We start from the raw sequence: 17,205 nt of genomic DNA, 5'->3' as shown, positions 1-17,205 counted from the left end.
GTAACATGAGCCACAAACATCATTTTAATAATAATTTAAATAATAATAATTTAGTAGCCACATTTAAAAAGGTAAAAAGGTGAACTTATAGCATTTTATTTAACCCTATGTGTTCAAAATATTATTTTTAATTTGTAATCAGTATTTTTAAATTATTAATATGAAGTTTTACTCTATTTCTGTACCCGGTCTTCATGGTCTGCTGTGCGTGCACCCTCACAGCACGCTTTAGTTAGGACCGGCCACATTTCAAGTGCTCAGTCACCCCCGTGTGCCTGGTGGCTTCTGGATCAGACGCTGTGGTCTGCAGGATAAGTATTAAGGCTGCAGACCGAGTGGAGGGAGTGATGAGGTACTGGTCCAGAGATGCCTGGGGAAGTGTTAGAAACACGATGATACCAGACCCTGGCAGATCTTGAACACATGAACTTGGTTTTGGTGAGTTCCACGGACTCGGAAATCAGGGCTTGGGCAGGGGAGGGAATGACGTTCTCAAGCAAGAGCCAGAGGACATGGTACCCATGCGAAGCCTTCTTTGAAGGAATTCCCTCAGTCTCTTGGTCTGTGTGCATTTTCTGTAGGGTTGTCTTAGAGGATGAGTTTGATGGAGGATTTCAGTCCATGTACTTGAATATTATCAAATTCTTTTGCACGGTGGTTCTTAGGTGATGCACTTACCACGTCTGTTGTCTGTTTCAGCACCCTAACAAGGAACATCCGGCACAGGAGGGGAGAGAAAGTCGTCATCAATGTCCCGAGTGAGTCTGCCGAGGTGGTGGGTGGGAGGGCCCCCCGCCCCCCATCATTGTTCATCCTTGACTCTCACCTGCTTCCGGCTCTTTTCTTTTTTTTTTAATAACACAGTATTTAAGGACAAGAACACGCCGTCTCCGTTTATAGAGACGTTTCCCGAGGATGACGAGGCAGCGAAGGCGGCTAAGCCGGACCACATTTACATGGATGCCATGGGCTTCGGGATGGGCAATTGCTGTCTCCAGGTACCGTTTCCCACATGCAGGGAGGGAGGCGCCCTCACCCATTCCTACTGATGGGCTTCCTTCCTTGTGTGCGTGTTGCCTTTTAAAAAGCCACCTTTTAACCAGATTGGAATGACAATAGTACATCTTTCTGAAAACCAATGAAGTCATGTTAATAAATTCATTGGAAGTTACCTCTTGACAGACTTTACAGTTCAGAGCTACCAAGATGTGGTTGTTGATTAACTTAAAATGTGAGCTATTCTGGGGCCAGTCTCTGTTTTCCACGGGCCTGATTTTTGCTGCCATCTAGTGATGGTCCAGCTTTGAGATTGTAAATATCCCTCTGATCTTATTTCTGAAATGAACCCCAACGGATGCACTTTGTGATCCAAGGGGGAGATTGCCTGGACTTTTAAATTTTTATTTTCCTGCAAGGCATCTAGTGGTGCCAGAAGAATAAACATTGAGCAGCCCCTGGCTATGTTTCACAGGAAGCAGAATAAGAATAGCCTTTCTCTTAATTCCTTGGTTAAAACTTTCCCTGGATCTGATCAGATTCCTGGCGACGCGGCAGTGGTTGTGGCCCGGCTCACGAGCCTGTGTTCGGGTGTTGTTTCTTGTCAGGCATTTGGGCAACTCCCAAATGGGCGTGGTTTTCTCATCAGTTGAAAGAAGTGTTTATACGAAGGCCCCTTCCAGGTCTGACTCTGAGCTAATATTTCATTGTTTTAATGTTTCACTTATTTAAGATCATGTTAGGACAGAAGAAGGAGTCGCACCAAGTTAAAAGTTTCAAATTGAAGATTTCAAATTTTAAATAAGAGGGCCTCCTGTTATTTATCCAGGGAGAGGTTCTATCCAGTTCTGATGACTTGTCTGATGAGAAACGGTGTCCTTGGGGGCCTAGAGGCGCAGAGCCGGCCCCACGCGAGGGCCCCACCCCAGCCTTTAGTCCGTGTTCTCCCCTCGGCCGAGGGACCCAGCGACCCCCGCGTTCCAACAGCTGCAGCCCAGACACACACCTTCTTGCTCGTATGTCTCAGATGCGTTTACTCTTACAACTATGTATAATCAGAAGTGAACACCAGAGTCAGATTTGTCCATGCTAAACGTGTTTAAATAACCATGGCCAAGGATAACATTTTTTCCTGCTCTTCCTGACTTACATAGGTGGTGGAACACATGTCTTCCAAACAAACTTAGGCCAGTAAATTTCCTTACAGATGGTCACACTTCATAAAAAAGGGACCTTTTGACTTTTAACTGCATATCTGCTTTCCTATCTTAATTACAAATATTTCTAAAGGGAACCGTTCAGCTCTGGAACTCACAGCACATGGCTTTAAAATTGTATCAGTGCTGTTGGAGTACTGATTGCCTTTTTCCCTTGGTTTAATATTAAACCACCAGAGTGTTTTGCCACAGACAGGACAGTTGCCTCATTCCAAGGGAATGTTCTTTCCCTTGAAACAGGGTATTTATACAAGTAAATATGTCCAAGTGGTAGGTAGTTAACATTGTTACTGCCCGTAGATACAGGTCTCCATCCAAGTGAAGTTTTGTTGTGGGCTGAAGATTTTCTTTTTCTTAGTAGCATGTCCAGCACCCCACTTTCAATACTCTTCTTAAAAATTATTAGTAGAGAGCATGTAAATGTATGGGAAATGAGACAAATTCCACAATTAGCCACAGAAGTTTCTGCTTTCTCTCTTAAATGGAACACTAGAAACTGCTTATTACAATAAAGCAGCAAAAAAGGCTTCAAAGGATTTTTTTTTACGGTTAATGAGAGACTTCTGTACAGAACAAAACACATTTTAACCATATTCTCAAATTCCTGACTCTTCTGGGGGACTTCTCAGGAACCATTTAGTCAGCTCATGCATGTCGTGATAGGTTTTCCCCCCTGAGAAAGTCCTGTGGTTTCAACACTGGGCTCTAGACAGATCTTAGGTATTCAGGTTTTCTAACATCTATTTTTCATATTTTGTTTTTTCTCCCCTCATCAATTTCCTAGTGACATTGCTTCTCCTCTTCATGTGGTACTTTAGGAGGTTACCAGAAGCCAAAATCATTCATATATTCGTATCTCTTTAAGGTATTGAGAACTCTTTTCCTTACCCCACAGAAGCCATTACTGCAGTGATGTCCTGTTTGCTTTGGCAAGAGCTGTGTCAGGCCTGGGGTAGGGAAACTAGTTACTCAGTATGTTTAGAATAACTGAGTCCTATCACTGTTGTAACTCAACTATGGAATTTCTCTAGGGTTGGCTTTTTCAGGATCTGCCTGTGAATTGTCAAGTATATGCTAGTCCATCTAAGAGAAGCCAATCAGGAAACTGAAAAGAAAAAATCATGCTTAGCACAGCATCTTCTTAAAATTAAAAATAACAGACACTCTAGAATACTTAAGAGGAATGCAAAACAAAGGACCTAAATAAATGAAGAAGAGATGTGTATTCAAAAGCATTCAGTGGTCAAAACCCTTGGGGGAACTTTTACGTATTTTTAATTTCAGTCTATAAATGTTTGGACTGTAGGGTCAGTTTTTTCAAGTAACTCACCATTGTACACCAATCAAACTTGTCTCCGCTCCTGGGTTCTCCTCTTGAGCGCTCTTTCCTTCAGGACACTCTGTTCACTTAATAAATGTCAAGTACCAAGTGGGCGTCAGGCCCTGTCCTGCACACTGGGGACAGAGCCACAAGGCAGAGCCGTCCTGGGGCTCACATTTTAGGGCGGGGGTCCCGGCAGGTAAGTATGTTAATACTTTGCCTCCCGTCTCTGTCGCACAAGCTGCTTCTGAAGTCCCACCTCTTTGTAGACACCACCCTTGTTTTGGTTATCGGTGACCTAATGGCCAGTCCTTCTCAGTCTCTGTTTTAACCTTTGCCACTCTTGCTCCTTAATGTCAGTGACACAGCCCTTCTCCATGTTCAGTTAATTTGTAACGGCTGGCTAACTATCATCAAGTTTTAATTAACATGTAGCCCTGACTTCATAATTCACACAGGAACGACAGGAAAGTTAAGGGCACTAAGTTGTCTGAACAGTTGTTGTCTGTCGTCAGTCACCAGGCGGACATGAAACGCCCCCCAAATCCAGCAGGTAGACCAGCGAGTCTCCCGCAGGAGCACTCCGCTGTCTAAACAAAAGTCAGAGCAGAATGGAAAAGGCAGAGCTGAAACGTGGCTAAAACTGCAGGACCTGACAGGTTGGGGTTGGAACAGTGAACATTCTCTCCGCTTCTACTTCAAGTATTAAGCACTTTTCTTACTTCCTGCGCCAACACTGAATTCAGACTGTCGTGGTCAAATAACAGGACGTGAGAACTGTCCCCGGTCTGCAGTTATCACACATGTGCCAACACAGCCACAATTTGTGTTCCTTGTCCTTCCACTGCCCTGCACCCCACAGAGGGCAGGATTTTTTTTTTTTTTTTTTTTTTTGTCTTTTGGTTTCTTTGAGTAATTGTTCTTAGAGGATTTGCATGAATCAATTATGTGATCTTTTTCTCTGCCCAGCTCTTAAATGTCCTATCTACCCCTCTTGTCCGGGCTTCCTGGGCGATCTGTCCCAGGTACATCACCTGGGTCTGCTCCCCAGCTGTTCCTCCAGTTCACATTTTCCCTCCTGGCACCAGCCCCGGAGACCAAGCCACTTACAGGGCTGTTGTCCTGTTCCTTGCTGCTTCCCGTCTGTCCTAGGAACGTCCAGGCCAAAACCCAAGTCCCTCCTCGCTGTCTGTGTTCCCTGGTCACCAGGCCTGCTTTGGCTCTGGTGTGCCCCATCCCACCTGCCCTCCTCAGTCTCCTCCTGGACGGCCCCTTCCAAGCTCTTCCCAGCTGTGCTCCCGGTGAACTTTGAAGCCCATCGCTCGCATCTCCAAATCCCCCTTGCACCAGAATTTACACAGCCCTCAGCTAACCACCGTGGATGGGAAGCTAGAGAGGGAGGTAACCCAGTAGGAGAGGAAATGCCAGGCTGAACCTCACCATTAATCTAGGTCTTATTTTTCTTTCCTGACTTCTTAATCTTATTTAACGTAGGAACACGGTTATTCATATTAGATGTGAACCTGATGAAATCCGTCTTCTAGCAGAATTCATCCGAGCCAGCTTTTACACCAAAACTCCCGTGTTCAGGGTTGTCATCAATACCCCGCCCCCCTCCCTCCTCCGGCTGCCTTCCTTCAGACTTGACTCCTCAGGGAGGATGGTAATGACTTTGTGTTGTGGTTGAGTAACTTGCGATTCTTAAACAGGTAACGTTCCAAGCCTGCAGCATATCTGAGGCCCGCTACCTGTATGATCAGTTGGCCACTATCTGCCCAATTGTTGTAAGTAGAAATTACATCTAATCTTAAATACTCCTTTATATATAGTAAAGACTGCATGTGCAAAATTTGCTGACTGTGTGCTATTTAAGTCCAGTTAAAACTTTATTTAGAACTGAACTAACAAAAGTAACGTGCAGATTTACAACTAATGGGTGAGAGTCTAAACTGTAGAGTTTAGTGTTGCCAAGCAGTAGGGTGTTTGTGTGCAAAGTGTCAAGTTCGAGCTTAGCCGTTTTCCCTCTCCCATCCCCCGAGCCCTTACGTGATAGTTTGAGAGGAGGATTTAAATGCATCAGATGCAGGGATTTGAGTCACTTCTGGTGTATTTCACAAGGAGAAGGCAGGCAGAGACAGCTGCAGCGGAACTCTGTAAGGGTGCATAAACCGGTTCTTGACCAGGGGTAACTGCATGGAGCTTTTTTCAGCATGTGAGTGACACTTTGAACTTGCAGGTGCTGACTTCTGTTTGTTTTTAGATGGCTTTGAGCGCTGCGTCTCCTTTTTACCGAGGCTATGTGTCAGACATTGATTGTCGCTGGGGAGTGATTTCTGCGTCTGTAGATGATAGAACTCGGGAGGAGAGAGGACTGGAGGTGGGAATAACTTTCCTTAATAGCCTTTTAAACTCCAACAGGTAAAATGGGGTTATGGTAACGACTCGCAGTTTTGAAGTCTCCCCTAAAATTTTTACCTTGAGTGGGTTTGTCACACGTGGGAAAAAATTTACAGGTTATCAACCTGTCTTTGGCTTCACAGTATGTGTTTGGGGTGAGAATGTGGGAAACGTGGTTGGTTGGGTCTTGGGGGGAGGACAGTTAATTTCCATCATCTGTTAAAACCTGTATCTGTTTCACCACCTAAAGTCGGTAGTACAGGGTGACTGTATTTTGGAAGTCAGCGCTGATGGCTGGTTTTACCAGAAGGCTTTTTGGCGCTACGTGAGTGCTTTGTATATGATGCTTTCTGCTGTGGAAAGTGTAATGTGTTGTCCAAGATCCTTTTGCCCCTTATAAAAGGTTAGGTTTGCCTAATAAGGGTAGGTTTGTGCCTTTTGTTTGCATGTTGAACTGTGACCCCACATCTCTCCGACCACGAGTGCGCATCAGAGCCACCTACAGAGAGCTTTAGCAGTAGACACCCAGGCCCGTCCGAGACCCAGGAAGTACGTCCAGAACTGGGACCTCGACGTAGGTGTTAGTAGACGAGCCCTCACGGGTGATTCTGAGGATCTCAACCAGGGCTGCACCACTGCTGCTCTGGTCTTTATGTAATCGTTCATCAATTGTTGAACGTGCTTTCTAAGCAGAAAGAAACATTAAAGGAGAAATCACTTCAGTAGCTTTGTTTTTCATTATAGGTTTATATTTTTGTTCTTAACATTGGCATTTTCCTAGCTTAATAAGAATGAAGGTGGTCTGCTTTAAAATATATATATTTAAATCATAACAGACCAGACTAAACTGCCTCCAGATTTTTTTTTAATAATTTACTTTTCAGGGTTAACTAGCTTTTTTGCAGGATCTCGTGTTTAAGTTGGACAGGTTTATGTAGTTATATGTAAAATGTATAACATTTCAATATACTTATTTGGGGCATTAGTTTACTTCTAGGTAGTTTTATACGGCACTCATTTTTTTTTTTTTTTCACATATTAGCCGCTGAAGAACAATAGCTATAGGATTAGTAAATCCCGGTACGACTCCATCGACAGTTACTTGTCCGAGTGCGGGGAGAAGTACAATGACCTCGACCTGACCATAGACAGGGAGATCTACGGCCATCTGCTGCAGGAAGGTGGGCCTCCGCTCCGTTCTTCTAGATTGGTTGCAAGCCTTTAGTTTTGCTTGACTCCTGGTCTGGTTTCTATTTTTAATTATAAAGTCTCTCAGCTTTTCTAATGAGGCTGCTTGTTCCCAACGTTTCACATTACAAATACTTGTGAGACCTTCTTGACTTCTAGCGAAAGGAGCTTACTTCGGGGGTCTGTTCCCGGGTCCACGTCAGTGTCCCCACAGGCACGGTGGAGGGAGCAAGTAAAACTCCGACACCCCCCCCCCCAGGGTCCGCAGGATAAAGTCTCGGGCAACGCAAGAACGCTGCACAAACCGGCCACCTCCTGAGCTTCTAGACCCCGTCCGCAGGCTTCCTGAGCTGTCCCGGGGTCTCGGGCATGGAAGCGAACAGTGACTTTTGTTTGCAGGCATCGATCACCTCCTGGCCCAGCACGTGGCTCACCTCTTCATCAGAGACCCGCTGACTCTGTTTGAGGAGAAAATACACCTGGACGATGCCAATGAGTCTGACCATTTCGAGGTACCTGCTCTGTTTTGAGTGCATCTCACGTCGCTCACCAGGGTGGGGGCGTCTTCTGGGCCTGTGCGGAGTCTGTGAGAGTAGGGCCTCCTGTGACTTTTGTGACCCAGTGCAGCAGGGAATGAAGACAGATTTTAAGTCCATGAAAGTACCCTTCTTTTAGGATTCTTACTCTCCGGTTCTGAATTCTTTGTTAATATCAATATTTCCTCTTGTTTCCTCAAACATGCTGCCCGAAAAAGTAACACGACCCCTTCTTTCAGGGCTGCTGACGTGTCTCCTAACTTATGTGCCACACTCACTGTTTTGTTTTCCTAGCAGCTCACACTCTGAGAAAATCTTAAATGGTGCCTTTTTGTATTTGTAAATTGACGAGCTTTTGGTGCAGACAGTAAAATGTCTGCTTTACGTATTCAATATCAAATCATCTTAATATCTTCCTGAACATGCAGGAAATTGGCTTCATTCTCAGCTTTTGATTACAGAATATTCAGTCCACAAATTGGCAGACGATGAGATTTAAGCCTCCTCCCCCAAACTCCGACATTGGATGGAGAGTGGAATTCCGGCCTATGGAGGTACGAGGCCGTCGGCGGGAGCCAGCTCAGATGTCCATTCCCAGCCGCCCGCCCCCCTCCACCTGCCCTGTCACAGGCTTAGCTTAACCGAAGGCAGCACAGATCAGCCCGGCTGCTCAGGAGGGCTGCTTCCTGAGAAGCCGTTGTAGGCAGAGGGCTTCTGGGGCCAGGTCGGGTGGGAGATACCGGGAGTGAGGGGACCCGAGGGGGCGCGTCGGGCAGGAGTGCGTCTGCACGGCTGGTCCATGACGTCCCCCGGCTCCTCGTCCAGGTGCAGTTGACAGACTTTGAGAACTCTGCATACGTGGTGTTTGTGGTGCTGCTTACCAGGGTGATCCTGTCCTACAAACTGGACTTCCTCATTCCCCTGTCGAAGGTAAGGACGAGTTCCAGCATAGGGTGGGTGGGGTGGGTATCTGGAGATGACCGTCGGCTGCTCACTGCTATACAGGATTTGTTTCACATTCGACCGCACTTAGAATTGTTCACCCTTTAGAGTGAAATGTTCATCCTTCCACCAACATTTTCTTTCCCCTTTTAAACCTAAGCTTATGCTATAGATTTTGGTAGTTTTGGTGGAGACTCCTGGAAAACAAGTAGCCCCCTTACTCAGCCCATTTGAAAGACCTTTAGGGTTGCATTTGAATAACTGCTCATTTCTAGAGGCGTTTGATTCAAGAGGATGGCTGGAGGGAGTCCCGCAAATGGACTTCGTCCTTTCTAATCCCATCCCGGACACGGTGTTAGACTTGGGATGGAGGGACCTGTAACTGCTGTAGTGAAGGCACAGGGAACCTCGGAGGAACCCAGGTGGAGGTGGCCCTGCCGCCATCGGAAAAGCAAATCCGAGTCAATCAGCCCCAGCCCAGCAGAGACCAACAAGGAGCTTTCTGGAAGCAGTTTCCTGGCAGAGCCGTGGAACAGTTCCAGGCCACGGGGCAGCAAAGCTTGTGGGCTGCGGGGCAGTAGCCAAGTAGGTAGAGGTCTGTAGTTCCTGGGCCGTGGGCTCTCTTGGCACAGAGAGTGGCTGGGCCAGGCTGCCGGGTAGGGTGAGGGTCTGCTGAGGTTTTTGGGCAGAGGAGAGAGAGCAGCACAGTCTCAGCGAGGATGGAGGGAAGGATAAAACTGCCCCCCAGGTGCCTCACTGCCTCCTCCCTGCACCTGTGCCCCCCGCCCCTGCACACCCGGAGGGACCACACCTGCCCGCCACCACCAGGCCCCAGGTGACCTGCAGGATTCTGTGGGCCCGGGCTAGCCCTGTGGTGCCCCCGCTGGGAGATCAGCCCGGGTAAGGTGGACCATTTAAGCGTCCAGTCCAAGCCTTTGCTTATGACTAAATACGGGTGACCCTCGGAAATGAGGGGGTTAGGGGTTCCGACCCGACCCAACCCTCATGCAGTCAAAAAACTGCATATAACTGATAGTTGGCCCTCCCTACACAGGATCCTCCACATCCTGGAATTCAGCCCACAGCAGATCATGTAATACTGTAGTACTGAGTACCGGAAAACATCCACGTGCATTGTAAGTGGATCCACATTGTTCAGGGGTCAGCCGTGGATGTCTGAAAGTCAGTAGAAAACTGAAAACTTTTAATAGCCTTAAAGAGAAGGGCCATGAGCCTGTGGAGTATGTTATCCTCAGTGAACCACAGTTAATTAAGAAACTCGAAAGAATTTTGAAAGAAATTCTCATTAGTGCCCTTGAAGAAATTCTAGAGAAGGGTCACAGCTAAAGTAAACAAGGAAAAGAGGAGTTCCCAGAAATGAAGGACATGGTAGCCACACTTTTAAAACTGCACACTCACCAGTAGGCAGGTGTTGTTGAAGGTCAGAGTCAGCGATTTAGGGAACTAAACTGAGATTCACCCCAGCAAGATGGCAAAGAAATGGATATTACAGGAAAAGCATGAGAGAACTTCTCTGGAAGGTGCATCATTTGTATAATTATTTAGAAGAAGAGAATGATCTGTATAAAAGAGATACAACAAGGAAAATAAATAATAGAATTTTCCCTAAGTCAAAGAATTCACTACGGAGAAGACAGGAATCTTTAAAGAAGAAACCAAACCTAAGGATTTCTGAATCTCAAAGAGAAGATCAACCATCCAGACAGGAGAAGAAATTAACTTTCTCCTAAGAAGGGGGGAAGAAATCGACTGATACCATTTCTCATCTGAAACATTAAATGCTAAAAGAGACGGAGCGGTGTCTATACAGAATCCTGAAGGGTAAGGAATTAGGACTGTGGGCTTCTCTGCAGCCAGCCAAACTAGTCTAAATTCCAAGTGATTCTAACATGACAGATGAAATTAGGGCTGAAAGGAAGCCAGGAATCTTATCTAATGCAGGAGGACAGTGGAAGGAGGTGGACGGTAGATTTCATGCTTGACGTCTAGAGAGAGAATTTCACAAAAGTAAGAAAAGCTACTAATAGTATAGAAATAGGACTTGTTCACTTCTCATCTCCTAGCTAAAGGGGGTGGGCAAAGAACCAAGAAAACTTACCAGTGTCCCAAAAGTGGTTCTGGGGCTACGGCCGTGCTGAGACAGTAAAGCCCAGAGAACATGCAGTGGTTAAATAAAATGAAAAGAAACCTGAGCAGACTAAATTCTTCTCTTCCAAAGCTAAAACAGATGGTATAAAAAAGTAATGGAGTGGGATCTGTTTGCATGAGATTATACCTAAAACAAGGGAAAGAGCTACATAATGACCTTTTAAAAAGACAGAAGGTAGCAAGAAAGAAAGTAACAACAGGCAAAATGTGAGGAAGTCTTCAGTGAGATACAGAAAGCAATTTTGTATCCTCTTTCAAGATAACATTAAGCTGTGGTTCTTATTTATTTATTTGTTTGTTTTACCATAAAGTATAGTTAACATTTCTCAGACAGGTGAGAATGTAAAGACACTGTAGTATGGTGGGTAACATATGGGTTTGGGGTGGGCACTAAATTCATAAATCACTTGCACTACTTACCAGCTTTTTAACCAGAGTGAGTTACCCTCCGTGCAGCTCAGTTTGCAGGTAAAACAGGGAGACACGGGGCTATTTGTTCCAAGGCCAGGTGGGATTCGTGGAGGTGAAGCACTTAGCAAAGTCCCTTGCCTGTGTTACTCCGTGACTGACAGGTCATGACGCTCAGAGAATGAGAAGGGCCACAGGAGAGTTAAGTGACATGGTTAATAAGCGTGGTTGTGTCACCTGTATCAGAGATCTCATACCACAGCACACCTTTTTTAAATGCCCTGAGGAAGAATAACAAATTAATCAAGGAAGATTTTTACTTCTCAAAAGTAGACACCATACAGGGTACATCCCCCACCAAAATGCAACAACAGTTAACCACTGGAAATTTTAAATCGTTTTTCTAACAGCTTTTAGTTTTTCTGATAGGTTTTAGATTAAGTCCAAACTAGGATTACAGATTATATAGAATTATAGATTGTATAGGGAAATGATGCCGGCAAAGCTAGTTTCCAAGGGAAAATCGTAGCTTTAAATGCTTTAGCAGAAAGATTAGAAATAAACCTAAGCAGCTAAGTTAAGAATCTAAAGAACAGAAAAGGAATTCATAAAAGCAGAAATCAAAACAAAACCATTGACTTTAATGAATTTTTGTCAAGACTAAGAAAAATGCAAATACTATTAGAAATGAAACCAGCTGTTCCTAGCCATGATAAAATTTTAGACTATTGAGTAAGTTTCTAGAAGTATCTAGATACGAGCTTTGGATTAATATGTCTTTAAAGAACAACAGCGGGGGAGGGTATATAGCTCAGTGGTAGAGCGCGCTCTTAGCATGCACGAGGTCCAGGGTTCAATCCCCAGTGCCTCCATTGAAAAAATAAGTAACCGACTTACCACCCCCCCCCCCCCCAGTTTTGAAACAACAGGAGTTAATGAGTATGAGGGGCGAAGCTAAGTAACTGAAGACTTTGTACTGTCCACCCCACTTCCACATGACCCTCCAACTCGTTTCTGTCTGTGGAGCTTCCCCAAAGATTTCCTGATAGAAATAAGGGGCTGTTTCCATGGGAACCAGCCCCCACCCTCCCAACACCATACGTTCGTCCCCGGCCATCCCGAAGGCGCCTCGGAGTGTGGACAGCCTGGGGAGCGTACGTTTTCTCTTTGATGTTTAAGGTGACCTTCTCTTAGAATTCCCCCTTTGTTACTAAAAAAGCATACCCCGGTCTGTGGCAGAGGCCCCTGCCCCACATTGAACTGAAGTGAGAAGCCTGGCCTTGGCTCCCGCAGCCCTGGAGGGGAGGTCGGCTTCGCCAGGCGCAAGTCCCCGGCCTCCCGCGCGGCTGGGACGTGCTGACGCGGCCGCGCCTGCCCTTCCCCCGTAGGTGGACGAGAACATGAAAGTGGCACAGAAGCGAGACGCCGTCCTGCGGGGCAGGTTTTATTTCAGAAAAGACATCTGCAAAGGTACTGCGCTCTCTTGCATTTCTGGGGGCACCCGGGCCCGCGGCAGCCGCTCACGCCCTCTGCGCCCCTCCGGCAGGTGGCAGCGCTGTGGTGGACGGCTGCGGCAAGGCGGCGGGCGCGGAGCCTGCGGCCGAGGAGTACGCGCTCATGACCATCGACACCATCATCAACGGCAAGGTAGGGCCGCGCCCCGCCCCCCATCCCCGCTCCTGCGCCAGGCACCCCCCTTGCCCCGCACAGCTGCACCCTCGGGCGCCCCATCCCGCACCCACGCCCTCCCCACCCTCCCTACCGCTGCACCCCTGGGCTCAAGACCCAGCCAACCTCATAGCCTGCTTCCCATAGGAAGGCGTGTTCCCTGGGCTGATCCCCATCCTGAACTCTTACCTGGAGAACATGGAGGTGGATGTGGACACCAGATGCAGTATTCTCAACTACCTGAAGCTGATCAAGAAGAGAGCGTCCGGTATGGCGTCTTTTGCTTTTCTTTATTTTTAAAACATCTCTTAATACAGGCAGAACCTCACAGTCTCACAACATTGGGTCTTTAAAGTAGTCTTTTACAGTGTGCGGTTCCCACACTGTAACATCCCGTTAGCTGGATCCACCTTACATCCTTGACAGTCACAGTTGAATTAGCAGTGCTTTTGTTCTTACTGGTTCATGACATAGCGTTGCATCTTCTAGCCGATGGCATCTTAGGCAATGAAGTCCAGTCTCTCAATTGCCTGTTTGTCATCAGTGCCCAGTTGTGTGTGGGGGACGTCACCATGGGCTCTCTTTACAGCGAGTCTCAGTCAGGCTGCAGGGTAACTAAGCCACGTGGCTAGGACGCCGGGCCCCGCGGCCCAGCTCCAGGCACCTGCTTCGTTGTTGGCTTGGAGGAAATCACAGTGGCGGTGCCGCACACGTGCCTGGCACGGGGAGCTGTCAGCTGTGACCGAGGGGAGAGTCCTGATGGTGATGGCATCTGGGTTTCACTCGAGGCTTTGTAAAATTCTTTGGAGTCACCCAGGATCTACACCTCAGATGCTGTACCTGCTGGTTTCTCCGTGCATATACCCTCCGCCTCTTTGATCAGAGATGGCTCTGGGCACACGGGACCCTCCTGTCCTGAGGCAGGCTCATGGTGCCAGCACAGCCAGTCTGAACCTTCAGCTGCATGTTGGCTCCTGTTCCTTAAGAGCTGGCAGTGTCACTGGGTGGGTGGCATCTAACAGGTACCATGGCAGTGGGAGGTGTGTGTTCTAGCTGCCTGCCCACAGCACTGAAGGGGGGGAACTCTCCCAGCATTCCAGGACATTTGTTCCCAGCCCCTGCCAGGCAGCGACACCAAGACACCAGGTTGATTTTTCTTCAGGGTGGTGTTATGTTGGCCACGAAATGTCACCTTATTAAAGGAAAAAAAAAAACACTGTACTATTAAGTTGTTACATTTTTTTCAGGAGAATTAATGACAGTTGCCAGGTGGATGAGGGAGTTCATCGCAAAGCATCCTGACTACAAGCAAGACAGTGTCATCACTGACAAAATAAACTATAGCCTTCTTTTAAAGTGTAACCAAATTGCAAACGAATTATGTGAATGCCCAGAGTTACTTGGACCAGCATTTAGGAAAGTAAAATATAGTGGAAGTAAAACCGACCCTTCCAACTAGACGTCCCGCGGCAGGGAAAGTGCGTCACCGTGTCCCTGCTTGCGGGGCTGGTGTGAACATCGGCTCGGAGTGCAGCGCTGACCTGGGCCGCTCGCCAGAAATGGGTCTAGAAGCTTCCTTCAGCTAGGCAAACCTAGAGTTTATACAGTGTACATGTACAGAGTAAAGTATTTTTATGATTAACAATGTATTTTAATAACACTGTATCTAAAGTCATCGTGAACGGCTTGTACATTTCTCACTTCTTACTCTGGAATGCCTACTGTGTAAGCAGTTTTGTAAATGTCATGTACTGGTAATTAATTGTACTATACTTGCATTCCAGAGTTTAAAATGTTTACTGTACATTTGGGGTTTGTTTTTGTTAGGTTGTTTGTTTTTTTTAAAGACTTTACCTGGGACCTGATTCACTGAAACCTGTCACTTCGCTTTAAAACCAGTTTGAATCCTGTTCATTTTCTTTGAGTCGTTTCCTTTGGCGTACACGTTAAATCACTACGGAGTCCACTCAAGTGTTTCAAGGGAAATCTTGGATTTCGGGCACCTTCCCTGTGATAATAGCTAACCACTCGGTAACCCTGTCCCTCAAGCCTTCACCACTAAACAGAACCCACTGAGCTGACAGTCCTGCTTTGTTTAAATTTGCTGCTTTGGGCATTAAGTCAGAAGACAACTCTGTAGGAAGAAAGACTGAGTTCACTAGTGATTATGGGAGGCAATACTATTTTTTTTGTGTGTGAAAAAAGGAGAATCGTTTTTCATCTTGTACATACCAAGAGGAATGTCCAGAATGACACCAGCTCTTCTGTCGTGGCCCCTGCATACAAATTTTCAAATCAAATGCGGTTGCTAAAGTTTTCGTTACTTTAGCTCTCATTTCCAGTAGGCACGTGACATTCTTCCAAAAGCCATTCATCCTAGATTTGACCTGGGGGATATTCTACATACTCCTTACCTTCTCTGTAAAACTCATCAAGAAATCATGATCTGCACTAAATTTTGTGAATCAGGGCCCTAAATGTTTAATTGTAAATAACTTAAGTTTCACACAATTGTTAGAGCTTTTTGTTGAAGTTTTTCTTTCCAATTAAAGAAAAGTCTTAACTGCTTATGAAATAACTATGTATAGTAGATTATACAAACTTTATAGACATAAATATTTAAACTAATGCTAATTTTAGGAAATTGCAATAAAGCTGCAGCTAAGCCTGTTAATGTATAAATACTAGGATTTGTGCTAAATTTCATACATGCATTTTGGAAGATAAACGAATGCCTGTTTTCCATTCGCAATTTGCTTGTGTAAATTCAGGTTGTAAAAAGGGAGTGAAATGTTTGTGGTATGAGGAAATAAAAGAATGGAATTAGCATTGTGAAAACTCTCGAATGTGTGAATTCTACAACTAAACAGAGGGCGGTGGGGTTTGTTTTTTTTAATTAGCCCAGATGATAACAGATGCCTCATCTCCAGCCCTCCGCTCCTGTGGTGGGGGGGCGGGGCGGGGGGAAGGACCACTGGAAGTGAATGTTTCTTTTACTCTAAACTGTCACCGCCCTGAGTCAGTGGTCACACGGTGAATCACCAGGTACTGGGGTGCTGTGTGCACACCAGTGTCATGGCACTTAGACTGAATCAGCAGGTTCTGCCGAGAGCCGTTTCCAGCCCCTGTTGTTGGGTCAACATCCCTGTCCTGCCCCCATCCCCAGTTCATCTGGTCCATCCCCTTCTGTCAGAACTCATCTGATTCGTCCACTTTATCTGAACGATCCTAGGGCAGTGCTTAGCGTACACATGTCTTATAAAGTGCCTGTCCTGGCTCAGGGGGCCTGGGGTAGGGGACCCTCATTTCTGCATTTCTAAGAAGCCCCCCTCTTAATACTGACACTGCCCATCTGTGGGCCACGTTGAATAACAAGGACTTCGATCACTTTCTGAACCTCAGTTTTGCACAAAGCAATTTTAAGTCTCAAATGACAATTGTCTTTGAGTCTAATGTGTGGATCTGAAAACCAGGCAGTGGCACCTAGTCTGTATCCAAGACAGAAAGCAAGCACTGCCTCTCGTGAGTTTTACCCCTGAACACAGCTGAGGAGTCAGGGCTTTGGGACCAGAACAATATAAACAGGGAGATAAAGCAAAGAGGGCTTTTTCTCAGAAATCGCTGTGCTGAGACCAGGCACTCCAACCCTCACGTGGCCGCTTCTCACCCAAAGTTTTGTTTCCTGCCCATCAGTTCTGGATGAATAAGACATTTCCTCCTGGTCCCAGGATGCCTCTGCCCCTGACACCTGGCTCCTGCCTGAGGTTGTTGGTCAGCCCTTCTGTCCCTCAGTGCAGGCAGCTGGCCTTGGCCACCTCCTCCTAAGCCACCATCCACACAAACGTTAACTAAGATGTGCAGGTTGTGTCTCGGGAGGTTTCTTGGGGACCTTGCAGAGAAAATGTGGCAGTATCCTTCAAATAGCGGGTGGCCTGACGTGGGGAGAAGGACATGGGACATCTCTGTGATGCCAGGGCATCAGATCTCAGCTGGGGAAGGGGCCCTTTTCCAAACTGTAAACAGGCTATTTCACTTCAAAGTTCTTAGAGACATTGCTAATAAACTATCCGTTTAGGTTAAGTCTCTCCCACATTCCCTGAAGATAAGCCACCGGCTGCCCTCGCCTCTCCATTATGCTTTTGTGTAAATATTTAACATTCCCTGTCAACACTCCTGAACAGACATGCCAGGTGATGCTTAGAAAAGTGGGCACTGGGAGGGAACTGATGAGGTCTGGACAGGAAGGGAGGAGACCCGGGTGCATGGGCAACCTTGACTGAGAAACATACACTCTCTTTGCATTTTCTTGTTAAGTAGAGGCTGAAATTGGCTGGATAACCCCTCAGGTCCCTTTCACTCTTAA

At 46.5% G+C, this 17,205-nt stretch overlaps 1 protein-coding gene across 2 annotated transcripts in view; it reads left to right on the top strand.

Annotated features, from left to right (window-relative positions):
- GCLC (glutamate-cysteine ligase catalytic subunit) overlaps positions 1-15,680 on the top strand; it is a 41,502-nt gene extending 25,822 nt beyond the window's left edge. Inside the window, exons 5-16 of one of the 2 annotated variants that reach the window (XM_074348917.1) lie at positions 700-758; positions 865-998; positions 5,244-5,318; positions 5,795-5,911; positions 6,974-7,112; positions 7,519-7,631; positions 8,117-8,209; positions 8,481-8,585; positions 12,563-12,644; positions 12,721-12,821; positions 12,990-13,110; positions 14,090-15,680. In XM_074348917.1, coding sequence (XP_074205018.1) covers positions 700-758; positions 865-998; positions 5,244-5,318; positions 5,795-5,911; positions 6,974-7,112; positions 7,519-7,631; positions 8,117-8,209; positions 8,481-8,585; positions 12,563-12,644; positions 12,721-12,821; positions 12,990-13,110; positions 14,090-14,301 — 1,351 coding nt within the window. In that variant the 3' untranslated portion in view covers positions 14,302-15,680. The remainder of the gene's footprint in view (positions 1-699; positions 759-864; positions 999-5,243; positions 5,319-5,794; positions 5,912-6,973; positions 7,113-7,518; positions 7,632-8,116; positions 8,210-8,480; positions 8,586-12,562; positions 12,645-12,720; positions 12,822-12,989; positions 13,111-14,089) is intronic. The other variant, XM_074348918.1, reaches the window with a different exon arrangement.
- The last annotated feature ends 1,525 nt before the right edge of the window (positions 15,681-17,205 follow it).

Source organism: Camelus bactrianus, chromosome 20 (genome assembly GCF_048773025.1).
Source record: "Camelus bactrianus isolate YW-2024 breed Bactrian camel chromosome 20, ASM4877302v1, whole genome shotgun sequence".
Lineage (NCBI taxonomy): Eukaryota > Metazoa > Chordata > Mammalia > Artiodactyla > Camelidae > Camelus > Camelus bactrianus.
The sequence above is the reverse complement of the archived record's forward strand: the minus strand, read 5'-3'. Positions and strand labels throughout refer to the sequence as shown.